Source organism: Neolamprologus multifasciatus, chromosome 5, assembly GCF_963576455.1.
Source record: "Neolamprologus multifasciatus chromosome 5, fNeoMul1.2, whole genome shotgun sequence".
Classification (NCBI taxonomy): Eukaryota; Metazoa; Chordata; class Actinopteri; order Cichliformes; family Cichlidae; genus Neolamprologus; species Neolamprologus multifasciatus.
In genome coordinates this window covers 20,030,182-20,055,935 of record NC_140443.1, presented here as the reverse complement: position 1 = coordinate 20,055,935, position 25,754 = coordinate 20,030,182, and the positions used below count along the sequence as shown (strand labels likewise).

General features: G+C 42.4%; 4 protein-coding genes across 4 annotated transcripts; 2 read left to right on the top strand and 2 right to left on the bottom strand.

The window, feature by feature from the left end:
- Positions 1-1,899: 1,899 nt before the first annotated feature.
- On the bottom strand, positions 1,900-9,252 carry atad3 (ATPase family AAA domain containing 3). The gene is made up of 16 exons (XM_085159785.1): positions 8,910-9,252; positions 8,286-8,362; positions 6,878-6,979; positions 6,706-6,765; positions 6,551-6,620; positions 6,289-6,454; positions 5,401-5,470; positions 4,434-4,589; positions 4,296-4,352; positions 4,089-4,214; positions 3,875-3,999; positions 3,710-3,761; positions 3,547-3,617; positions 3,255-3,422; positions 2,723-2,831; positions 1,900-2,622 (listed from the first exon to the last, which is right to left on the bottom strand). Exons 1-16 carry the CDS (start codon positions 9,103-9,105, stop codon positions 2,230-2,232), a joined length of 1,998 nt encoding a protein of 665 aa, XP_085015911.1. The 5' UTR covers positions 9,106-9,252; the 3' UTR covers positions 1,900-2,229.
- Positions 9,253-9,844: 592 nt separating this feature from the next.
- Positions 9,845-13,121, bottom strand: mrpl20 (mitochondrial ribosomal protein L20). The gene is made up of 4 exons (XM_085159788.1): positions 12,877-13,121; positions 12,616-12,726; positions 10,984-11,061; positions 9,845-10,902 (listed from the first exon to the last, which is right to left on the bottom strand). Exons 1-4 carry the CDS (start codon positions 12,961-12,963, stop codon positions 10,729-10,731), a joined length of 450 nt encoding a protein of 149 aa, XP_085015914.1. The 5' UTR covers positions 12,964-13,121; the 3' UTR covers positions 9,845-10,728.
- Positions 13,122-13,328: 207 nt separating this feature from the next.
- On the top strand, positions 13,329-17,641 carry sdhb (succinate dehydrogenase complex, subunit B, iron sulfur (Ip)). The gene is made up of 8 exons (XM_085159786.1): positions 13,329-13,463; positions 14,050-14,183; positions 14,679-14,764; positions 15,126-15,262; positions 16,486-16,602; positions 16,699-16,800; positions 16,888-17,010; positions 17,131-17,641. The coding sequence occupies exons 1-8, from the start codon at positions 13,392-13,394 to the stop codon at positions 17,209-17,211; spliced, it is 852 nt and encodes a 283-aa protein (XP_085015912.1). The 5' UTR covers positions 13,329-13,391; the 3' UTR covers positions 17,212-17,641.
- Positions 17,642-19,791: 2,150 nt separating this feature from the next.
- Positions 19,792-25,701, top strand: mfap2 (microfibril associated protein 2). The gene is made up of 9 exons (XM_085159787.1): positions 19,792-19,917; positions 21,539-21,600; positions 22,920-22,967; positions 23,355-23,381; positions 23,476-23,541; positions 23,653-23,694; positions 23,776-23,863; positions 24,492-24,565; positions 24,993-25,701. The coding sequence occupies exons 2-9, from the start codon at positions 21,570-21,572 to the stop codon at positions 25,094-25,096; spliced, it is 480 nt and encodes a 159-aa protein (XP_085015913.1). The 5' UTR covers positions 19,792-19,917; positions 21,539-21,569; the 3' UTR covers positions 25,097-25,701.
- The last annotated feature ends 53 nt before the right edge of the window (positions 25,702-25,754 follow it).

Below are 25,754 nucleotides of genomic sequence, written 5' to 3'. Positions count from 1 at the left end.
GGCACGAGACCACCTCGGAGCACACGTGAGTCTAGACGTGAGTCGTTTCTTTATTTTTCCTCTGTCATATGACTTTACAGGACAAGTATATATATATATATATATATATATATATATATATATATATATATATATATATATATATATATATATATATATATATATATATATATATATATATTAACCAGCCAGTATTCAGGCATTTTTTTGATGCATTTGTCCCAAATTCCAGATCCTGATTTATTTTGTTCATGAGAATGGCCGGTGAACATTGCAAGCATCTATCTTTAATTGTTTTTGAGATATTTGTGTTCAAACATTGCCTCGAATTTCAAAGTGCTAAATAAATAAATCTTGAAAAATATGTGACATTGTTGCTTCTTTTCTTTGTTATCAGAGTGAACAAGCCTATATTGTTGTTCCACATCACAGAGCCATGTCCATAGACCGCTCCTACGGGAGCTACATCATGACCCAGCAGGAGATGGATCTGATAGCTGGGATAATGTTGGGTATCTGCATCAGCTGGGTCTCGATGTGGCTGGATCCTGTTTGGCACAGGGCACTTAACTGCTGGAGGACAAACCAGCTCACCAGTGAGTAATCGCAAACCTTTGTCTGTGACGATTCAACTCAACACGACCAGAGTCCTAAGTCTCTCAGTTTGAAAAAAGCTGTTACATTTTTACTGTGTGTGTGTTAACTCCTAATTATTATTATTTTTTATTTTTTTTTATCTCCAGGTAATCGTTTCCATTCATGGATGCCAAAATTCAGAAATATAAGGAAAATGTTCAGGCGTCCACATCCTGAACCCTCGAGGGAATCCAGCAGGAACATGGTGCAGATAGAGCCACAAGTTAATGGAAGCACTTGACATAAAACTGTAGTTCTGACTGAAATATAACAGAATGTAATAACAGTTGTAATAATGATATTTTAGCAGCCACTGGAACCACCAGCATGTAAAAAAAAAAAAAAAAACACACACACACACACTTCCTCAGGGAAATCTTGTAGAAGCAGATCTGACATTTCTCAGCCTGTTTTCTCTGTTTCTGTGATATGGAAACATTTAAGGGGTTAAGAAACCTTAGTTATACACACATGTACTGTACACTGGTTGCCATACACTGCCTCTGCAACTGTCAGTGTTTTTCTGTGCTTGCTACTTACTAACTAATAAAAATGCTATATATATAAGGCATATGCAGAGGTAAGGAGTCAGCTTGTGTGAGCTAAGCCCATTCTTAGGAGCTCAGGGACACTTTTCTGGTCAACCAGGTCTTGTGCACGTAGCTCAAACAGCTCTCCCAGCATGATACTACAAATGACTTTAACCAGATGTTATAATTCATTTTTATGTGTAAAATCAAAGTTTCCTTTAATGAATAATTGGGGGATCTCTCAAGTGATCATATAAACCCATATAAACCTTATGTCTATTGATTTTTTTATTTTTTTATTTTTTTTTAAATCAGTCAAACATATCCCCATCTTTCTAAAACAACCTTCACTTTCCCTGTCAGGAAGGCCAGATTGATGTCTTACTCATGCAAACCTGCACATCACGCTACATAAGAGGGTCACATAAGATGTGACAGGGCATTTAATCATGCAGCCTTTTCCAAACCATGGACAGCTTCATGCCCTCGACTTTCCTTTGAATATGGAGCTTCTACGGGAACTCTGTTATTATAGTGAAATACTGAAATCCCAGATGGATTCCTATAGGACACAACTACCCACTCGTCTTATCATTGCCCTTCTATCCGTTATGCATTGTGTGGTTCTAAAGTCTCTGCCTTTCAGAGCTATATATAAAGGTTGGAGGTGTCACAGTACGACTCTTTCTTAGCCTTTCAGACCTCTGGCTTCTGAGAGAAACACCACAAATCATCAATTGTAGTAACAATCTTTACTTTTTATGAAAACATGGATCAGTTTCATTGTTTCAACAGAGACACTTTAATTAGTACATTTATATAGTGTAATTACAGACACAGCGACTGGTTTCCATGTAAAGTAAACGTTTACATTGTGTACATGATGCATAAGACCGAAAGAGTCTCAGGCATCATTTGTATTTTGTAGTTAATTGGTTAGCGCTAGAAACTCCTCTTCTGTCGTAAAGACAATCCCAACAGGCTTTTCGATTGAAACTTTCTAGTCAAAGAGGCAGAAAGCTAAAATTTTCCTATCCAGGTAGCACCACTGGGAAAAATGAACTCAAACTGGAGTTCCATCTTTAGGAGGAGAGTCTTCTCTCATCTTGCCGTCAGTGGAGGCAGGAGGTTGATCTGAACTCTCTGCTGTGCTGTTGTGTCCAGCTCGGTCGGCACTTTGGCCCTCTGCCGAGAGGTTCATAGGTGCTTGCTTTTCATTAATCTCAAGGACAGGAGCGATCACCTCCTGGGCCTGAGGCGTCTCGCTGAGGGGCAGATTAAAACCCATTTTTCCTCCGCTGCTCGTCACCCCAGCTGGTGGGGGTGTAAGGCTCTTCGCCGCCTCCTCTCCTCGCAGCCAGTCCATCTTCTGAAGGTGCTGCTTGATGGCATCGTCGACCCGAGCGTCGATCATGGCCTCTGTCAGGACGCCGTCTTCAGAGGAATATGCTGCCGCCTGAAGGAAAACAACATTTTCATTTTGAAATTAAGATCCACTCTCCAGTGGTATGACAAGGTTTCAGCTATGGAGGCAAAGATAATATGATGATTCATACCTGCCAGGCCACACCCAGCTTCGAGATCTCTCTTCCAGACATGCCCTCTGTCCGCTCCGCTATCTCAGAGCACTTTTTCCCGTAGTCAAACTGCGCCAGCTTCAGCCTCCTGTAAACACAAAGCAGAATAAGACCATGAAAAGGCCATGAAGGAAATTTCCACTGTTACACAGTCGAGTGTTCCTACACTGGCTGAGACGTGTAATCTCTTCACTGCCTGGGCTCTACCCCAGGACCTCCTCCCAGGTGGACATGCTAGAAACACTCCAGTATAAGGCATCTTACTCTGAATCAGATGGCTCAACTGGCTCTTTTTAATGTGGAGGAGTAGCCACTCTACTCTGATCCTCTCTGGAATGATCAAGCTCCTAACCCCAACTATAAAAGACAGCCACGCCACCCTTTGGAGGAAGCTAATTTCTGCTGTTTGTAATAGGTGAGGTAACCTGACAGCTTCGTTTTCACACTCTGTTCTCTCTCATCACCGACATGCTACTAGGAGACTTTAAGAGCTCTATTCTTGTGTACTCACTGTCTCCCTCCAGTGGCCGGCTCCAGCACATATTTGTCAAAGTATAACCGCACCAGCCTCTCCCGCTCCTCAAGACCCGGCAGCGCAAAATTCACTATTTCATCTATACGGTCATTTATGGCCCAGTCAAACTGTTCCGGCTGGTTACTGGCCAGCACCAACATAAACCTGCATAAAAACACACAAAAAAACACAAGAGTCAAGCAGCTTAATAAAGGTAGGAAGTAAATCACAGTGGTGTGCAGGTCTGGTTAAGAAAGTTCGTTTGTAAACATGTGAAATAGATTCTTACTTGTTGCTCTGTTCTCCAGTGCGATATAAAAAGGCATTGAGAGTGGCTCTGAGGTCTTCACTGATTTTCTCCTATTGTAAAAACAAAATAAGGTAATGAACAGTTGCTTCTTTCTTATGTAATCGGCAGGTTTTTTTGAGTAATGAAATAAACGCAGACTTACGGTGGCTCTCTTGCGGAGGAATGCATCGGCTTCATCAACAAACAGCAGCAGCCTGTGATTGGAAACATGGCAGAAAGGACATGTTTTGCTACATCTGGTGCACTTTGTGATATTGGTGCAAATATAATAATAAAGATGTTAGGTGACATATTTTGAGCATCATACCCGCGTCGACTCGTGTTGGCCCAATCAAACACTTTGTGCATGGCGGTGACACCATCGCGGCCCATTGGTGCTACATCACCACCGGTCATAATGGCGTAATCCATCCCAGAATGCACTGCCAGCTTCTACTCCATATACACAGAAATCCTCCAGTCAGACAAAGCACTGGTTTATATTTTTGAACACCCGAGCATGCTTTAGCTCTCTGGCGTACCTTAGCAAACAGCGTTTTGCCCGTCCCCGGAGGACCGTACATGAGGATGTTCCTGTACAGGCCGTTGTTCTGCCTTGTGTTTCTTGTTGCTATGGCAATGTCACGCACACGCTCCTCTAGGGAAGGCTAAGAGATGGGAAAGTGCTGTTATTTCAAGTTGAGACAAAACGGCAATGATTTGCACTTTTATACCACATGTCCACTTACACTGAGCACAACTCCCTCCAGGGCATCCTGAGGTTTACTCTTCAGCCGCTTGGCCGTCTAAATCATTTCAAAGCAGTTATTAGTACAACAAACTCTGCAGCTTAAAAATAGCAAAATTATGAATTCATCATTAGCTACCTTGACTGGATGTTTGACTGCCTCTGCGACAGTGAATCGGGAAGTTTCGCGGACTAGTGACGGCTTTCCGAGCCTGGCCTCGATGTAACGTCCGGCCACTGCTGTTGCATTTCGAGCTGAATACACTCCCACAGCCAAGAGGGTCAACCCTGCCACCTGGGGAAGAGAGGAAACCATTATAGATCTGGAGACTAAATTCACACTCCATTATGAGCAATGATAGGCAGAGCATTTTTTTTTCCAGAAGATAATATTTATAGTTGAGGTAACATCTGGGATATAAGATCTTCATAGTTATAGCCAAAAACATTTATAGAAACAATTTGAAAAAATACCTTTAAGATAGAGTTTCTGAGAATAGAAGTGTTTGAAAACCCACAGGTGTCATAAAAGCAGTATTTGCTTTGATGTATATACAACGGAGTAAAAGGACACAGTCAACTGAAATGTCTAGCACATCTGTGAATACACACATGTTGGGCCTTTTAATGCTGCATTCCAGATTAAATTAGAAATTTGTATTTACGAGTTTCCAGTCAAAATCTTCATCTGGAATAACCCCTAAACTTGGATTTCCAACTCAGAAAGTTGGAGCAGCCCCATGAATGCCAGGTTTACCACCAGAGATGTTGGCAGTGAATATCAACAGTAATAAAACTGTAAAAACTGCCACTGTTATGTATTCGGGGCATGGCATATAATTCACAGACCAGGCTCTATCCATGCACGTGCTGCAGCAGCATTTCAAAGCACACACACAAAAAAGGTATTGCTCTGTTTTGCCATCTTGCTAAGAAGCAAAACAAATCCTGTTTGTCTGACTTCGACAAAAACATTAATGTTTGATGTATGTTACTTGAACACAGCATAACTAACTGTGCTTTAGTGTACTCCTTAGGCATATTCATGTTTGTTTTCATTGGAATTTCAGTGACAAATTCTCCCTTGAATGGGAGCAGTGTCTCACCGTGGCAGTCACTTTGTCCCAGTCTGACACAAAGGCCCTGAATCCTTCTCCAAACACAGCACCTGCAGTCCTGAAAGCAAACACGTGTTAACTGTGAGCACGCCTTTAAGAGTCTGTCACAGTGCCCATGTTGACACTGTTAAACATTTACTGAACTTAAGCTGTTTTCATGCATGAACTCCAGAAAATGGAGGAAAATTTGCTTCTCTCACATTCAGCACACAGCAGGACAAAGTCAGCATCAGTGAAATTTGCGCTACTTTAAATACTCTGTTTGGTTTGGATGAGGGTGCTACTCGAGTAGAGCGTGCAGGAAGCAGGAACATAGACTGTATAAAAGACAGACGCAGCTTCCAACTTTCAAAAAGACATTAAAACTGCATTCTTTTAACAGCCAGCAGGTTGCAAAGGGATTTCCAGCTGTACTGAAGTTTTGCGATCGATCGATATAAAAATAAATAAATACATTTATTTATTTTAAGTCAAGAACTCAGGTTATCAAGGTTATGCACAATGTCCTTGTTTTAAAAACAAAAAAACAAAGATGGCGACTGGGTCTTCTGAGTCAAACAGATAAGTCAATCTTTTATACAGTCTGCAGATGTGATACAGGCCGCCGCACGCTAGCAGTGAGTTCATTTAAACTCCTTTCACATCAGTACAATTGGACTTTACACACACAAGCTGACATATTAAAGACAATTTAATGCCCAATCCAGACGTGTCAGACATTTGTGTGCTCGCGTACAGCTCAGTTGAGTAAATTCTATAAAAGCTCAGGTGCAAAAATAGATTTACAAGAAACTGCATTAAAAACAATTATTATCATTCATGACCTTAAAAACCAGTGATACACCATTATAAACAGCTCAGAGCAAAACGATTTACTTTATGGACTCCAGGACGGTCTGTCTGTGTTCTGCAGCCTTCAGGCGGATCTGCTCTCGGATTATATCGGCGTTTTCCCTCTCAACTTTGGCTCGAGCTTTGGACTCTGCCTCAATACGAAGCAGCTCATTCTTGTGTCTCAGCTCCATCTCGTGCTCTATGGTCGCTAAACAACAAAGAGGAAAAAACAAAAACATAAACCTCAGCTCATCGTGTCAAACATTTAAAAGCATCCCATCAATAACCGCGCTCGTTTCTTTACCTTTCCTCATGGCCTCCTGCTTCTGTACAGACTCCTCCTGTTTGCGAAGGCTCTCCTCATTCATGGCTTGCTGTTAATTAAACAAGCACAAGACATTTAGTACTGTATCCCACTTCACAGCACGTTACAGCTGGAGTTGGAGGTTAAGAACTCACCTGTTGCCTTAGTTGGTCCTCATATCGCTGCCTGGCCAGCTTGTCTTGGTATTGAGCTCGCTGATGGGACACAACCACAAAAACACAATTTGGTACAATTCACTGCTGTAATACTCACAGTGCTCTTCCCTCTAAAGAAAAAGAAAAGGAGCTCATGTTTTTCCCCTCTTACAGCTTGATGCTGCTTGCTCTCCTCATTGAGAGTTTTCCTCCTCTCTTCAGCTTGAATGCGTATCTGGTCGCCTTTGAGCTGTTCGACTGCTGCTTCATATTCCTAAAGTGTGAGGTGAGAGCACAACTGGGTCATTGGAGAACAGCGACAATTCATCGCAGCACAGAACACAGATGCCACCAAAGTCCTCGAGTATCAAAGGAGCAAGAATACCTACTTAAATAGAGCACGGCTGTTATAACGCCCAATCAGATGACTTCAGTTCCAGATCGAGACTACTCTTCTAGTCATCACATTGAAACATCTCATCTTTATGGTGCAAGCGCCCTTGCAACAACTCTCCACCCCAGCTCTTTTTTCATCTCTGATGCCTGCTCTGTGCTGGTCTCCCTGCCTTATTCCACCTATACATACTCAGGAAGGTCATTACAGTGGTGCTTACTCAGCTTTGTAAATATCTGAGTCAAGTTCTTATACAGTACTGTGTAAAAGTCTTAAGCCAACACCACACAGTTCTTTGTATTTTGCTAGAAAAAGTCCAGTAATTCACTGTAACATGCAAACATACATGGAAATACAGAGTCTGTGCATGCTATGGCACAGCCTCCATCATGTTATACAGACAGTTGTATATATTCACTGTTGTTAATCTCTCCTGACCTTCTCCATACCTATTGACTCATGCTGTAATATGCCAAGCTTTCAGCTAATAGTTCTTTAGGAATCACCTCAATGATGCAAACAATAAATACCATTTAATGCATGTAAGCTGTAAGTAACTTCAAATTAGTTATTTGGCAAGTCGTCTGTTATATGTAGAAACAACACGGGTTCATCTTGAGGTCATCCCTGTCAACACCACTAACAGTGCCCAAGTACAAGGACATATTTTGAAATGAGCGAAAAAGCAGCCTCTGACAGAGCTTTGGAAAGCCCGGAGAACTTTTGATAAAGACCACTTTTGAAAAAAACAGTTCCTTGGAAGGAAAACCTAAAGAAATGATGGGTGGCTTAAGACTTTTACACAGCACTGTACTTGATGTGGAGCAATTTAAAGTCTTTTGACCACATCAAAAATGTCCAATATTTATGCCAAACCTTTTTTGTTGTTTAATTTTAAGTCCTACACTTCATCGACATGAATAGTCATCAGATAGAATCACTATTATTGTGTGATCAGCTAATGCGGCTTCATCTAATGCAGGTCTATAATACCTAGGAATTATCAAGCTGATAGAAACTGACTGATGTACCTGGTGTCCTGCTGCAGATGCAGAGTGATCCACTCCTCTGCTTTTATTTTTATTAACCGATTTGCTTATCTTCTGGTTGTGTTGCTTCTTGGTTTAACATTTGTGTGATGAACACATTTTTTGAAGTACGTAGTGAGTAAATGTATTCACTGTACCTTCATCTTACTCTGGTGTTCCAGCTGAGTGGTATTCTCCTGCATTCGAGCCAGCTCCAGAGCTTCTTTGGCATGTCCTACACATACACACACACACACACACACACACACACACACACAGATGAAGATGCATGTAGTTGCTTCAAAGCGTTATGTTTGTGAGGCCTGCTGTCTTTGCTGATCCCTGTGACTGACTGTATCCACCTTTGAGTCTTAACTACCAAACAACAGCCCTGAATGAATGAATGAATGAATGAATGAAATCATTATCAATAATCAAATAATAGTATGTGTTGCATCGTTGCACGTGTGTGTGTGTGTTAGAGGGTGAGGTCTGGATGTTCTGAGCCGGACTGCAACGTCCGTGACCTTTGAACTCTGTTCTCTCTCTGGATGCAGCTCAGTTCTGTAAGCCTAACTTCACGTGAGTTAAACCTTTAGTATTTATACCGGTGCTGGATGTCGGTGAGGGCCTCTTCAGCTACACTGAGACGACCACCACTGTCACCGTGAGCCAGAGAGCAGCAGATGCTGGTGCAGCTCTGCTCTCCAACAGCAGCCGTGTTGGTATAACCTGTACACACCTCCTCTAAGGAGACCCACCCGAAGCCCTTGAATACTTACGGGACATGTCGAGCTCCTTGGCCGCCTGAGCAGCCCGCTCCAGCCCGGTGGGATCGAAGTTGCTCCATTTGTCCTTGGGTTTATCTCCACCGCCGCCGGAGCCCCCGGCCGGCGGAGGTGGCGGCGGTGGAGGCTGTGCCGGTAAACTGGGAGGCACCTCCGGCTGTCCCTTGTTCAGGCCGAACAGCCACGACATTTCGCCGAGAACAAATAAAGCACCGTTAAACCGGTTCTGTTGGACAGAGGATAGCAGCCGCAGGTCTGTCACTACGCTTCCTCCACACGCGTGTCACGCCGAAAGCTTCTGCGCATGCGCACCAAACAGCGCAAGTTTTAGCTGAATAACCGCAGCCAGGATTGGCTCAGAACAAGTACTTCTTCTTCTGATTGGCGCTCAACGTAGTAGTCCTCAGTAGAGGTCATTGACATAGCCCCGCCCACACTCGATACGGTAGCCGCGAAGGATCATAAAGCATACAATTCACTCGAAAGGACGTTTACCCCCGGTTTCATCAGGCTGTTTCTGTTTTTGAAAGTCATTGAAGTGTTAAATGATTGTTTCCAGGTTTTCTATATGAAACCTATTTTTGATTTATTTAAACTCCAAATCTGGAAGTTTGAAGCAAACACTCTGCACTGAAAACAATGAAGATGTTGCAGCATGAAGATGTTGGAAAACAGAAGGTTAAAACTGAAGTGCTCTTCACTTCAGTTTTAACCTTCTGTTTTCCAACATCTTCATGCTGCAGAGCAAGAGTGGGCAATTTATGTCCCCAAGGGGCTACATGAGAAGCTGCTGTGCAGGCTCACACCAATAAGTTGTAAGAAGATAAAATAAACATTGAGCAGAACTGAGTTCAGCTTATTGTTGATCAGGACAAAAGTAAATAAAATCCTTAAAATAAAAAAATCTGATGAAAGACAGCAAACCAGAATATATATCAAAATGTTTAATGAGCTAAACATTTAGAGGACAACCGACCCACAAAAGGCGGTAAAACACATATTTACACAGAGACAAAAAAAGGCCAACCTTAAAAACCAAACAAAAAGAAAAACTTTCAGTCATAACTCAAGGTTGCATATGATAAACAAGTTTATGGAAATGATAACAAGACCATGTGTGAAGACACTGGAGGTAATCAGGAGGTGACACCACATGTTGGACTCAAGCAGGTCTGGATTTGGAAACACATTCCTGTTTTAGGAAGTTTAAGTTTACCTCCTGCCAGGGATTCTGTGCAGCCATTGATAAATACCAGTGAAAGTTGGATTTATGGGTTTTATACATGTACTTCGTATGAAGAACACAATCAGAGACACTGATCTGGAAGTTCAGGAATCAAAATACTGCACAAATAATGATCTGTGCTGCTGTAGGCAAGTTTACTTCAGGAATGATGCACTTTGTTGGTACCATTTTAAAAATCTCTCCAAAAATAATTTCTACGTGAGACCAGTGGAAAGCTCGTTAACATGAGACTCCTTGTAATGACTTGTTCAAATATAAAGCCAACAAGAAGCACAGGACCAGCAGAAGTGTCACAAAACCGATTACTTTTTGATCGGCCTGTAAAATTCCTCAGTTTTTCCCAAACAGACAACCTGTGTTACAGCTCAAATTCAAGCCGGATCTCTGATCAAGCGATCATGAATCACCACACACAAATACAATTCTTTAAATGAATCATACAAGAAACACATTTTGATGAAATCCTAAAATGAGGTGTCTGTGTCAGTTCGATTTTTTTTTTTAATAAATGCTGTTCTTTAACCCCCCCAAAAAACCAATCATTTATCCATAATTGTGGCAAGTCCTTTACTGCAGCATAACTACACGGGAGAGCACACCAGAAGGCTCTTTGCCGTCACCCAGTGCTGCCCTGAAGCCTTCTTGTTGCCGAGCCCTTGCCAGTTTTGCAAGTGAGAGGAACGACCGAGGCTCTGTGACAGCCAGATCACTGATGACGCGACGGTTGAGCTGGACGCTGCTCTATATGGTGAGAAAAAGGAAGAGTGAGCCAACAGAATTTTTAAAAATACATGAGCTGCAAAACTATCTAGTAAAACCAACCTTAGTCAGATTGTGCATGAGGGCGGGATATTTCATGCCGTGCTCTCGTGTTGCTGCAGCAATCCGTGAGATCCAGAGCTGATGAATCAAGGGGACAACACACAGGATCAATTATACTGAAGCAAACTGATTTCTAATCTTACACACACCAATCAGCTGTAATATTAAATCCAAAGAGAAGAAGTGAACAACATCCTGTTATACAGCAAAATTCTGCTGGGAAGTGCACTACAAAAATTGCTCAGGAACAGCTCGATGATCAGGACAAAGAGCCCAAAGTGCTGACCTGACTTCAAATTCTCCCAATTTAATCAAAATAAGTCAGCATCCCCTGTCAACACAGGCCTGTGTAAGGCAAGACAGCAGACCGAGTATGGAGCAGAACTGAGGTTTTAGAATAGAATAGAATAGAATAGAATGCCTTTATTGTCATTATACAGATGTACAATGAGATACATGGGGGGGGGAGGGGGTGGGTGCACAGTTTCTGCAGCACTATATACATATGAGCAGTATTTACAGGAAAAAAATATAAAGTGTACAAAAATACAATCTGGTAAAAAAAAAAATTAATAAATAGTGTTATGTATATACAGTTTGGGTTATTGCACAGTGGTGGTTTATCCTTGAAATGGGGGGTGGAACTGTGTTTATCAGTGCATGTGTGGACATGGAAGGAGTGCTTTCAAGTTGTTCACACCAAATTCTGACCCTACCATCCAAATGTCATGGCAGAATTCAAGATGCATCAGACCAGGCGTTTTTGATCTTCTGCAGTGACATTTTGCTGAACCTGTGCAAATTGTAGTCTCAGTTTCTTACTCTTAGTGGACAGGACCCCTTGTGGTCATCTTCATTTAGATATCCTCTAACCCTTGATTGTAATGCAAGGTTATTTTAGTTAATCTCGCCTTCCTATCGCCTCAGGCGAAGGACTTTCACACAGAACTGCCGCTCACTGCATTGTTTCCTCTTGGTTTTTTTGGACCTTTTTCTGTAAACCCTAGAGATGGTTGTGTTGGAAAATCCCAGCACCTCAACTGAAATATTCAGACTAGCCTGTCTGGCACAAAACGCCACAACATGTTTAAAGTCACTGAAATCACCCTCCTTCATCCATTCTGATGTTCAGTGTGAACATGAGCTGGTCATCTTCACCATGTCAAGACGCCTAAATGTACTGGGTTGCTGTCAAGTGATCGGCTTACTAGTATTTTGCGTACACAAGCAGTTGAACAGGTGTCCCTAATGAAGTGGCCTGTTAGTAATGTAGACACTGCTGCGGAACTAGCCCAAAGCTTTATTTTCTATTTAATTAATATATAGCGGACTAATGAAGTGAAAATATCAAGTATTTGACTAAACCGACCAAAAAAATAAACAAAATATAACCAGTTATCTAAAAAACATGCTTTCATTTAGTCATCTTGTGGTGCACCTGATTTATCTTGGGGATCCTTTAGGTGGTCATGACGCCAGTCAGGAATCATTTGATAAGCAAAAAGCTATCATTAGTGTTTGTTTTAAATATATTTGCACCCAGAATCTGCTGAAAAGTCTATTACTTAGACTACGATTGCTACTATCAGGAAAAAATCCAAATGGCATGCAGTAATATTTGGGTCTTCTTACCGTCCTCATGTTGCGCTTCTTAAGTTTCCGAGCTTTGGTGGCGTACACGAACGCCCTCCTGACAGCCAGCACGGCCAGGCTGTAGCAGCGGTTCTTCCTGCCTCTGAAGTGCTGTTGGAAGAACCAACAGAGAAGTGACAACAACACTTGTTACAAGTCTTTAACACAACGAGGATGCAATAAACAAAACACCACAGCTTCTACAAACATCATGAATGAGCTCTAGCAGCTATCGCTCCAGGAAATAGCCAATAGACGTACCCGTGCATGCTTGAGGACCTCCTGGACCTTCCAGTATCTGTCGGGTCCTCGGCTTCTGATCCAACAAGACAGCGTCAGAAACACCATTTCAGTCCCCCCGTCACCTCACCGCAGTGTCCACTTTTAAAAGAATAAACACGTAATAAGTGACCTCCAACCACACACTCTCGATGTTATGAGAGCTCAATAACTCCGCACGCCGTACGTCGACAAACCGAGGCGCATTCTGGGTACGTTCAATTTAAAATTCTGTCAGAGGCGGCGTGCGGGCTAATTTAACACAAACAACTTCATCAATTGCACCAGACGGCTACGGTTCACAAAACAAAAAACAAAACAAAACAAAAGCCTGAAAATAAAATGTCAAACATTAGATTACAGATCCGTAAAAATACACACTTTCTAAAGGACGTGTTTGCTTCAGTGCGCAACACGTCGGTGTGCAAAACAAACCCATCCACTGAGTTGAATGCTGGGATAGCGAGCTGCGGAGGTCAAAGGAGAGACCATCCAAAATGTCGGTCGCCAGTTTTACGTCCTTGACTCGGTGCGGTGTTTTGGCATTCCGCTCTCCCGCAGGACTCTTGGTATGTTGACGGTTATTAGGGAAAAGTAAATAGTTTCATCGCGAACCGCTGCTGTCATCAGCCGGCCCGGTGTCAGCGTTTAGACCGGTTACAGCTCTCTACGTGAGGGTTCCGTCTATGTTCTGAAGTCCGGGTTACATAGTGTAGTTTTTAGCTAAACTTGTGTTAATTATGGTTCGACTGGTTAACGCTAAATGTGTTGGAATGTATGTCTAAAAGGCACTAAAAGTAAATAATAATAGAGCTTTGTGCATAAAAATATATTAAAAGACACAATCCGAAAAAAATGATGGCATAATTCTATTGCAATGAAGTTTGTGTTTTATGAAACCATGTCTGACTGCTATTAATACAGGATATTTATTGGTATTGACTAAAGGTTATTTAGACAAAGCTAAATTTAGTGATTGGAGCAGGTACTTCATCCTGGTCATGATTGAAGAGGACTTTAAGTATCATGGACTCTGCACTAATAAATCAGTACTGCATACTTGTGTCCCAAAGCGGGTTGGTGTGTGTGTGTGTGTGTTTGTTTGTTTTAAATTATTATTATATTTGATTTCTCGCCTGTCTTCCCTGTGATCAGGCGGTACGGTATGCACAGACAGCAGCAGCTCCAGCTGGGCAGCCCAGGGTAAAGAAGTTCCAGGTGTACAGATGGGATCCAGACACTCCAGGGGACAAACCCCGAATGCAGACCTTTGAGATTGACCTCAACACGTGAGTGTCATAGATTTGGACATCTGGCATCCAGGCAGAGCAATTTCCTGTCATTGATTAGAGAAAGTTTGATTAAAAGCAGACTCAACAGTCCAGCAGCTTTCCATTTTAGCCCAGATATCGCAGCAGAGTCTTCATTTTTCACAGGTTAGGATGTTTGTTGGTTAGGATGTTGCTGAGAATATATTCGGGTCTAAACAAAGGACATTGTTAATGGCCTAACTAATGCTCTCTGGTGGCTTCAGTAACAGGTGGCCCTGACAGCCTGGCATATTTTCAGTCCTCTTCCTTCACCTGTTCTCTAATCAGCTTTATTAAACTCTCAGCTCATGTTTGTCAGCGTGACACTGCTCAATGCTGAGTAATGCTGCTCAGCCGAATGATCTGTCTGGGTTTCAGCTGATCAAGTAAACACATCAGACAAGCTGCTTTGACGATTTCATGTTACATTTTTTTTTTTTTTTACTTACTGTGTTTTGTTTTGTTTTCATCCAGCTGTGGCCCAATGGTTCTCGATGCGCTCATTAAGATCAAGAATGAGATTGACCCCACTCTGACATTTCGTCGCTCCTGCAGAGAAGGTCAGTAGCACAGGGGCTGGAGTTGCACCTTTAAAAGGGGTTTACAGAGTCTAGAGCACCTGAGTCAAAGCTTTTATACTCTTGAAGACAAAGCCCATCTTTAAGAAGCCCATCTTTTCAGCTCAAAGTAAGAAGTGCAAAACCCCCAAAAAACATTAACGGTAAAAAAGAAATACAGTATGAAAAGCACAGACAGCATTGTCATTATTTTTATTACTCAGTTTCACTGTTTGGTTGACGAGCAACAACACCACAAGCAAGAGTTGCACACAGACCGGTTGTACCACATCTGTTGTTGTCCTCAAAAGTTAAATGTCAATAATAAATGTTGTTATTATAATTTTTATTCTGCTTTAACCAGGTATTTGTGGGTCCTGTGCGATGAACATCAATGGAGGAAACACACTCGCCTGCCTCAACAAGATCGACTCCAGCCTTAGCAAGCCGACTAAGATTTACCCTCTGCCACACATGTACGTCGTCAAGGACCTGGTACCTGTAAGTCAGCTTCACCGAACATCTGGAACGAAGCATTTACTTCAGTCCTGTTTTATAAGCTAGCACAGCCATCACATTATCACACACAAGTGCTAAGAGTTTAAAGTCATTAACAGCTGGTTGCTTTTTTTTATTTTGCATGTGCAAAATTTAGTGTTGAAATAACAAATGTTACACTGTTTTGTTTTGTTTTTAACAGTGAAAAAACACATTAGCATTCATGAAAACCGTTACGTTTTATTTCCAATCTTTTTTTTTTAAACCAGATCTAATGAATCAGATGCGTGGATGTCTTTTTAGGAGTGTTGGTGCTGTAGATTATGTGATGCGGATGTTCCTGATTCTTAATTTTCTAGATGATTAAACAGGAGAAGGGAAAATCAATCAGACTGTTCTAAAAATCAGAAACACTCAAAAGATTAATAAAGGGGCTGAATTTACATTGTCTGACTTTCCGTCTTTCTTGTTAACACCTTCCCAACACAGAGAGGAGGAGGGATGGAGAGGGGTGATTCTTGTTTGTCGGGTGGCGGCTGGATGAATGTAAAACCCTGCTGTTAACCAGCAGCATGCACAAATAAAATCTGAATAATTTGTTTAACCAACTAGTGTTTCTGCCGCCAGCTAGCAAGGACAGCAATGCTTAATTGTGTGGTCGACTAATCCTGGGCATCCCTTAATGATCAGTAGGCCTGACGGTTAAATGTTGCTTTGAACTGATTGGGTCTTGGTGTGAAGAAGCTACTGCTCACTGCTTCTCTGTGGAAGCTAAAATCCAGCTAAATGTAAATTGAGGCAGATTTTGTTTAATAACAGCAGACCGGGGGGGGTGTGTCAGTTTTTTATTTTTTAGCATTTGAATGTAAGGCTGCTTGATTACAGCAATAAATCATAATTGCACATTCACATTGTTTAAGATCTTCAATGATTATTAAAGATGTTAGACTTAGAAAAAGTTTAAATAAATAGGAAAATAAAAATTAGGTTGATAGTAATCGTTTTATTGGTCTTATCTTGCTATAATAGTCACTGGAAGCCAAAATTATAATTACAATAAAATGTGAGTGATTCGTACACATACTTTGACACGTGAATTGGAGGAGCCTGGGATCGGTCAGCTGATCCATTTGATTGGTAGTCGACCATCTCTATCATCTGAGCCGCAGCCACCTGAGTAGACAGTTCAGTTTGGTGGATTCATTAGTGTAGCAATGTGTTTGCAGGACATGAGTAACTTCTACGCCCAGTACAAGTCCATCGAACCCTACCTGAAGAAGAAGGATGAGTCCAAGGAAGGGAAGGAGCAATACCTGCAGTCTGTGGAGGACCGGCAGAAGCTGGTACATTTGTCTTTGTCTGTTTTTTCACTGTCCCATAACATTTAGTCTTCCAGCACATTAAGGAAACATATCTTTACTTGCTTCTCTCCCATGTAGGACGGGCTGTATGAGTGTATTCTGTGCGCCTGTTGCAGCACCAGCTGCCCAAGTTACTGGTGGAACGGAGACAAATACCTCGGGCCTGCTGTGCTCATGCAGGTGTGTGTTTGAGCACTTTAATATGCGGGATGGTCTGTTATAGTCTGAATCAGCAAGGCTGTGTAGTAAACCTTTGTCATGTCTCAGGCGTACCGCTGGATGATTGACTCACGAGACGAGTACACAGAAGAACGGTTGTCCAAGCTGCAGGATCCTTTCTCGCTCTACCGTTGCCACACCATCATGAACTGCACCAAGACCTGTCCCAAGGTAAGCTCTCTGCACAGAAACACATCACTGCTGACACTTCAGGTACATCTGAGCAGCTTCGTACAGAGTCTACTCAGATGTGTGAATAAGCTTTTGTGTTTTCTGTGCTCTTCCTGTCAGGGCCTGAACCCAGGAAAAGCTATCGCTGAGATCAAGAAGATGATGGCCACATACAAGGAGAAGACAGCAGCTGCTGTCTGAAACCTCATTTATCCTCTGGATCTTCTTATCCCTCCATGACTAAGTTATACAATGATCAAAAAAATGCTTCTTCAGGTCTGTTGGGCCAGTGCACCATGTATCACCACCACGACATCCTGCAGTCAGCTGTAGCAGAAGTGTGTGTGTGTGTGGTTGGAGAACTTGGTGTGACATAAACGCACATGTACAGTATGAATGAAGGAGAGAGAGCGTCTGAGTCTTACATGTACCATAAAATAGGTGTTTACCTCCAACTCTACTGTGTGTTTGTGTACTTGATGCTGCAGAGTAAAATCCAGGCGTTTCTTTGTGTGTCTTTTAGCTCGTTGCTTTTCATGTTAGCAGCTGGTTCACAGACACGTTCCCTCAGATCTTCCAGCAAACTGACATCAGTCTTTGTTTTGATGGAAATAAATACGTTTAAATTCTGGTTGCGGTCTTTCACTTGTGATTATTTCTCCTGTCATCCTACTACTACTACTACGTTGACTCGGTGTCCTCTGGGTGTCACTGTTGGGCAGAGCCAAATGAGTTGAACCATCTGAAGCATTTCAAAGCTTTTTCAACCAGCAATTAAACTCTTATTGTATGTTGACTGTAATTAAAGGGGCACTAAAATCCTGCTTTATGTTGTAAAATGGAGTTTGTCATCTGTACAGCAGACTAATCTCTGGAGGACTCAATGCAGAGCTTTGCTTTCAGTGCTGTGGGTATGTACAGAGACAGAAAAAGCAATCGCTGCCCACAAACCTCATTTTAAAATTAATTTTGGCATAAACTGGAGTTTATTTACACAAGAAAGGAGCTTTATAAAGTGCAAATTCATACAATGTGATATTGGAGTGAAACCCCAACAAGCCTCTGGCAGCCATCTGTAAGAGACCAGCTGTGGGATGATGGGACAGAGAAGATACAAACTGTGGGAGAGAGAAGAAGAAAAAAAGTGTAGTAGAGTGTATCATGGGAAGTCTGCCAGCAGCCTGAGCCTATCGCAGCAGCAGGGTCCCCTGATTGAGCCCTGACTGTAAGCTTTACCAAAAAGCTTAAAACCTAAAAATTTAGAGGGGTTCTGTCTCCCAAATCCAAGCTGGGAGCTGATTTCACAGAAGAATGACCTGAAGGCTCTGCCACAATTAAACCTGCAGTCTGGGAGCGATCTGCCAGGTCTTTAAGATGTGATGAGGCCTGATTATTTAAAAACTTTCTATGTGTACAGAATTTAACAAGGACCCACATGCAGTTGTATTGTATAAAGGAAAACATGGCTGGTATTTATATGTGCTGACATTATATACAAGACATCAATGCCAGGAAAAAAGAACCAAAAATCTGGTGTGACTCAACCCTGATATGTTAGGAGCGTTATACTGTACATTTGTGTGATCTGTACACATGTGCGTTAAAGATTGCCAAAGGTTCAAGGTAATAAACAATTAGTTGCTCTGGGTGAAATTTTTTTGTACTTTTGTCACTTGTTTTATCAGTGAAAGGGGGACATCACAGACTGTGAGCACAGAAGCCCCACCCACCCGCTGTCCAGACCTTCTGTTTGCACAGGCCAGCCAATCAGAAGAAAGCCATCTAAAAATAATATGGGAAGATAGCTAAAAGTCTTGTTTCAAGCAGTAGATGAACTACATGAAAGGGCTGCACCAGTGCCCATATTAAGAAAAATGAGGATTATTTTTAGAAATGTAAATCATGCTAAACTATCCTGGAAGCACAAGAATAAAACACGGAGCTGGAAATTAGCACTACGGATCATGTGAACTTACCCTTCGATTTCATACTTTCATAGAGTTTATAGCATCGCTTCCACTTCTGCATAGCTCTTCACTGGCTGTATCCCAATTCAGGGTCTGCAGGCTTAAAGGCCGCATTTTAAGGCCGATTACGTCACAGTGGCGCGCCGAAGGCTGTCCCAATTCAAAGGCTGCTCGAAATGCGGCCCTCAAATGCGTCCTTCATTTCCCTGAATTTTAAGGCTGTGGCAATGTAGACTTCGTGGCCCAACATATCCCACAATTCATAGCGCGGCAGTCGGTGTGGATAATTTTGCTGCAGACGAAGAAGCAGAGCAGCCGAAGAGTAAACTGTGAAAAGTAAGCACTGAATATTGTGTCACTTATTTATGTGCAAATGTTTAATAATGAGGAACATTAAAACATTACTGTTGGCCACATGTCGGCAAAGTTATGTGACATTGGTGACGTTTGTACTAACTTGGTTTTAAAGCCTTTACTTTAAAATATACACCGTTCAATAGCTGAGCTTAATCTTACAGAGAATGATCAAAGCTCATGTAGAAACAAACAAACAAATGAACAAAAGATTTTCTCCTTCATTTCTGTCAAACAAAGCTGTATGAAACGTTTCCAGCTGTCAGTATCATGGTTGCTAGGCAACCTGGGCAGCGCTACGGAGGCCAGACCGTTCCATTTCACAAGCCTCGCACTTCAGGCCTTAGCGGTCTTTGAGTACGCGGCCCTTGTGGACCGTTAAGGCTGCGTACTTTAAGGCTGCAGACCCTGAATTGGGATACAGCCACTGACAGGGTTGTTGCTGGTCGTTGCTGGAGGCCGGGGCTGGACTGGACGGGGAGGAGACTGCAGATGCGGGGTGGTACAATGTGGCGCTGGAAGTCCTCCTGCACTCACAGGACACATGAGAGCAGCAGAAAGTCGGAGCGAATTGAGTCAAAGTTGGGTAAGATCTCTGAAAAAGTCGCATGACTGGTTTAGTTTGACTTTCTTGTTTTTTTTATTATTATTATTACCATTACTAAATGCACGTATGAATTGAGTTACAGACTTTACCTGATCTAAATTGCATTTATGCTGAAGGTTATGGAGGAGGGGAAAAAAATCAGGAGACATTTTTTGTGCACAGACTTCATGCAGTGCGGTGAGTCTTAAAAGGACTTCAAAGCATTCCTGGCGCTTATCAGTCTGCTTAATGCAAACCAAAAATAGCCGAGGATATTCTGGGTGTATATTAATGGCTGTTGAGAATTGACATGTGGTCCTGTGTTTTCACTGGAGAGAAGAAGAGGGAGGAGGAGGAGGGACTGCAGCGATGGCACTGGTGAGAGGGTGAAAACTAAACCCTCTCTCCAGCCTCTCTGTCATTGAGTGGGGGGGGGGGGGGGGGGGGGGGGGATTGAGCTGCTTCCAGAGAATAGGGGTCGATGAGGGCATATGCAGAAATGATTCATTAGTGTTCCCTTTTTTAACTATAAAAAACCAAATGGTGCAAAAATGGATGACAGCAGAGCATCTCCTGATTGTGGGTATTTTTGTGTATGTATATGTGTGTGTGTGTGTGTGGGGGGGGGGGGGGGTAATGGCTCCCAGATGTGTGCTGTGAAAACATATGGTTTCCGAAAGCCATTCCAAGAACTCTGTGTGTGTGTGTGTGTGTGTGTGTGTGTGTGTGTGTGTGTGTGTGTGTGTGTGTTAGTGTCACACAAAGGTGCACAAATTGCTTGGCATGCATGCACAACTTGTGCAAAAAGTGTTTTACTCACAGATTTTGTGTCCAAATGTGACCTAGAAAATCTGCATTTACTTACACACACACACACAAACAAAGGGGAGGGAGAAAAGAAAAGAGTGGGTTTTGTGTATGTACCACACAATCAGGTTTAGTGCATGAAGTGGCCCACAGTGCAGCAGCAGCTGTGGAGGAGGAGCGTTCATACTTTCCACAAAGTGGAAAAGTACTTTAGCCAGTGTAAGGTAATGAGTTTTACTGTATGTAACAGTGTGACTTCATGAATGTCACTGACGGATTCAGAGAGGGGTTTTATTTTTTAAAAAAGCTCTGTTGCTTGGTCGGGTAAAGAAGAAAGAAAAGGGGGGAAAGGAGGGGGGGCTGGTAGGAAATGACCAGTGAGAGCGACAGAAGGGAAATGAAGGATGAGGAGGCATAAAGAGGGAGGGATGAAGAAAACCCAGAGAGAAAGAGAGTGGGGTGGGGTCGAGGAGTCCTCTGTTTCTTTTCCTGGAATGCGGACTGTGTGCTGCTGCGAGGAAAAGCTGTAAAACAGAAAGTTTGTTCTGAGGAAGACGTGCCACATTCTTGCTGCCACAGTTCCCCGGTGGAGGAGGTGGTGGTGTTGGTCACCACCCTTAAGCCATCACAGGATGATGGCTTAAGGGGGGCAGAAGTATGGGGGGGTGGAAAGGTGACGGAGGACGGGGGAAAGAGAAGAGACGAGTTTTCAGGAGACCAAAGCAGTGTCCAGCACTGAGCACTTTATCCCCCTCATGTTGTTTTGTTTTGATTAATACTCTTTATGTCCCATTTATGACCCATTTCCCTCCAGTGTTAAAGTCAGTCTACCTCCCAGAGTGACCATGAGAGTCCTCCTGCTACTCTGCATGCCAGGTAACTGCACCACAGGCCTCTACGAGCTGAAACAGCTTCAAAAAACAAATCGGTTCTCTATAACACCAAAGGTTCAATACTAAATGTTTGGACATTTTGGTATAATAGATTTATTTGCTTTCTTGCTTCAAGTTAGGTAAGGAGATTGATACCATTCTCATGTCTGTATCATGCATGAAAAACTCCTCGATCAACAACTTAAATAAGATTAAATGACAGATAAGTAGTTCAGTCTAAAAGTACCAACAAAGCCCTGCCAACATTTTAAAAAAATGTCAAACTACTCGTTTATTTATTCCTTTATTCATTTCATGTTCAGACCTCAACAACAAAACAGCCCCAACAGCACCTGTTATCACCGTTGTCCAGTTTAGTCCCACACACTCCTTGCTCTCGACCAAAAATGCCGAAAACCTCCCAAAACTTTTCAAATTTTAACTGAAAATTGCTGCCCACTGTAAAAAACAAAGATCACTATTCACTATTCACTATGTTCACTATTCCTCAAATAGCAACAAAATTTAGTCAAACTGATAAAAAGCTGCAAAGATAACACATGTATGCTGCTCTGAATAATAGTGAGATACAGCAGCACAAAGTCTCACTTGGCATTTTTTAAGTACACCTGTTCCACTGCTTGAACCCAAATACTTAATCATTCAATCAAATGGCGGCAGCCCAGTGGATCTAGGAGTGTAGTCATGACCAAGACGACCTGCTGAAGAATGAGAAAGACAGGTGAACGTGCCATGGCTGAAGCTGAGACTAGAGTTCTCACAGACTCACCAAAATTAGCGAAGAGAATATCGGAAAACGCTGCCTGGTGTGATGAGTCTCGATTTCTACTGTGTTATTCAGAGGTTAGGGTCAGAATTTGGCATAACCAACATGAACGCAAAGAATCCATGGATCCTCGTTCAGGCTGCTGGTAGTGATGTAATGGTGTTATTCTTCTCAGTGTTCACTCACTAATGGTTAGGCTTAAGCAGAAAGGCTTCCTGCCCAAACCCTTCAAGCCATGTGCGGTCTTTCTCCCCACGTTCCCGAGCTTGATGGGATTGTGACTTGTCATTTGCAATAATGGTCCTGCAGTAGTGCTAGCTAGAGCTTGAAGATGTAAACACCACATAATTATCAGGTGCGATTACATTTTCAGCATTTGTAACGTTTCATACTTCACAACTGCCTTATTAAAGGAGATGAGTGTGATCTTAAAAGACTTAGAAAACACCAGTGAAAGAGCTGTTTGTGTTTCACCGACTGCACTTCTCTCATCATTCCGTCTTTGTGATTCCTCTCTTTGTCTACGATGTCAACAGTTGTGCTGTTCAGCCAGCCCCAGTACCAGGATCCATATATCTTTAACGGTAAGTTAATTAAGGGAATATTGGACTACATTGTTCCTGCTCAGCATCGGTTTACATCAGAGCTCTCCACATCTGTTCTCAATTCCTCGTTATCCTCTGCTGTATCACCCACCCTCGAGGAGTTCGCCCTCCCCCCCTCTCTCTGTCTTTCTCCTGATTCATATGTTTGTCATTCGCATACCAACTGCACTGTAGTGTAAATAGCACTTTGACCAGTCTGCATCTTATTATTTTTAAACATCTTGCATATGAAGTCATGATTACTGACTCACAAGCTTGTGAACTCGTGCAGGTGGTTCACGTTATGTGGTGCAGCGCTTTCTGTGGGTTTTTTTTTAAACTAACGGTTGATCTCATGAAACATTTTTCTCTCTTGCTTGTTTTAAGAATTCCAAGAGTATGAGGACACTACAGGTGAGACATTTACTTTTCTTTTTTTCAGTTTCCTCATTTTCTAAATGTTATGCCAAGTGTATAAGTGGGAAATTTTTTCTCTCCTCTTATTTAGACCCTCCTCGCGGAGGCTATCAGCAGCAGGTTCAGCTCAACCCCGTGATCCGTCCTGGAAAATCAGGTACGTCTGCTTAGCTCTCCTCCCATCAGTCACAGATTTACTCCCAGTGCTGTCACGATTGAATGAATGAATGCAAATTGCCGCATGTCTCATACTATTTGAAAAAAACAGATCCCGAATTCCTGACAGAGCCCACGGAGCCTGGACCTCTCGGTAAGTGATTCGGAGAGACGAGAACAGAAAGCCAGTAGTTTTACATAGAGTGGAGAAATGATTCTGTTGTTTGATTCCCAGATTGCAGAGAAGAGCAGTACCTCTGCACCCGACTCTACTCAGTTCACAAGCCATGCAAGCAGTGTCTCAACAGCCTCTGTTTCTACAGGTAAGTGCTTTTAAAGGATCACAACAGCAACAGAAAGCAGTGGTTACGAGTAATACTGCATGGCTTCATTTAGTCTTGATGAATGGATATTTACCTCATGTGCACTGTGCTAGTTTTGGTCTGTTATTCTAATGTAAATATCACTGAAGCACAGTTAATTCTGATGTGCTGGAACTACAGTGCATTTATGCAGATCCAAAACAAAAGGAATGAGGTTTTATACGATGCAGATGTCTCAAGGTGTCTAACAAAAAGGCAACCAGGAGCCAAACTGCTCTCCAAGAACTTACCGGATAAAGATTGTACGGCCTGTTCTCAGCAATCATTTCAAAGACTCCATTATTCAAACAGGACTAAATAGTGTATTTGTTGGGAACAATATCCAGCTGTGGATCAACCCTCATTTAGTTCTTATGAGTTCGTATGTGGTGCTGACTGAAAATAAACTTCAGCAGTAATGAGGAAACACCATGAAGTGCAGTGTCTCACTAAATAGGCAACAGTGGATTTGATTAGATCGGCTATAGACTGTTGCCTGTAGATGCAGTTGTGACTGATAAGACCGACATGATGACTGTGAGCTGCTCTTGGCTCCGCACGTGTGACCTCTGCATGTGTTTTTGTTCAGTTTGCGGCGGGTGTACGTCGTCAACAAGGAGGTCTGCGTGAGGACTGTGTGCGCACACGAGGAGCTGCTCAGAGGTGGGATTCGCGTAACCTGTGTTCATGCATTTACTCCTTGATATTTTATGTACTAATTTAAAAGGGGAAGTGCATATTAATTAACACAAGCACTTAAACCCATCCTGTAAATATGCCAGGTTTAGCTGAACAGGCTAATTTTCATCTTGCAGGTTAATAAATTAATGAATAAAACCAAATCTTCAAAGGCATATAAATAAATATAAATGAAAGAGAAACGCATGTAAAATATACACAAATTCTAAAGTGATGGTATAAATTTGGCTTGTTATCCAAAATCTTCTACAAGCCCGCTTATAGAAAATAACTTTCTAATGATTTTAATTGTCTGTGTTGGACAATAGCTCATATGAGAAAGAATCATGAGATTGATTTTAACGGACTTTTCTGTGTGTGTGTGTGTGTGTGTGTGCTTGTGTGTGTTTAGCGGACCTGTGTCGCGATCAGTTTTCTCGCTGTGGAGTGGCGGCGCTGAGTGGCCAGTGTGCATCATTAGGAGGAAGCTGTGGAAAGAGCTGCGGAAGCTGCTGATGATCAGGGACACCACCCGCCCAGATACTGCCGCTTTTTCACCTCCCTCATCACGTTGTCTTACTTTGCCCTCCTCCCTCCCTCCTCTTCCTCTGTACACCCCCACTACCCCTGTGCAAAAAAGCACTTCTGCATTTCAGCATGTTTCTCTTCGTCTAAAATGTTCCACATGTGTGTTTGCTCACTAGATCCTGTGTGTAAGGATACGTATAATCCAAAGGACGTTGATGACTGTATAAATCACTGGTGCTATAAAACTTTTAGAGGTGCACATAAAGCCACAGAACATCCTCTATTTTTATTTTTTAATTTTTTGCATATCGTATCACATTAATCGCCTCGTGTTTACTGGTACGTTACTGTATTTGTGTTGAAAAGCAGTCATTGTCATGATTAGCTCATCAATGGTGGCCGCAGTGCACTGACATCAGACAAAACTAATCAATATCTAGCTGCCAGCTGTCTCGCTATCGAAGATCATGAGATATGTGATGAAACAGGTAGTGAGGAGTGACCTCACAAATGACCTCTGTACTACTGCTTTGTAAAACTGTCACTATAGAGACTGAGAAAAAAAATAAACTTTGTTTTGTTTTTTTACTACAGCTGATCAGCGTGTCATTGACTCAGGTGCGATTCCCGGCTGCAGCTCAGCATG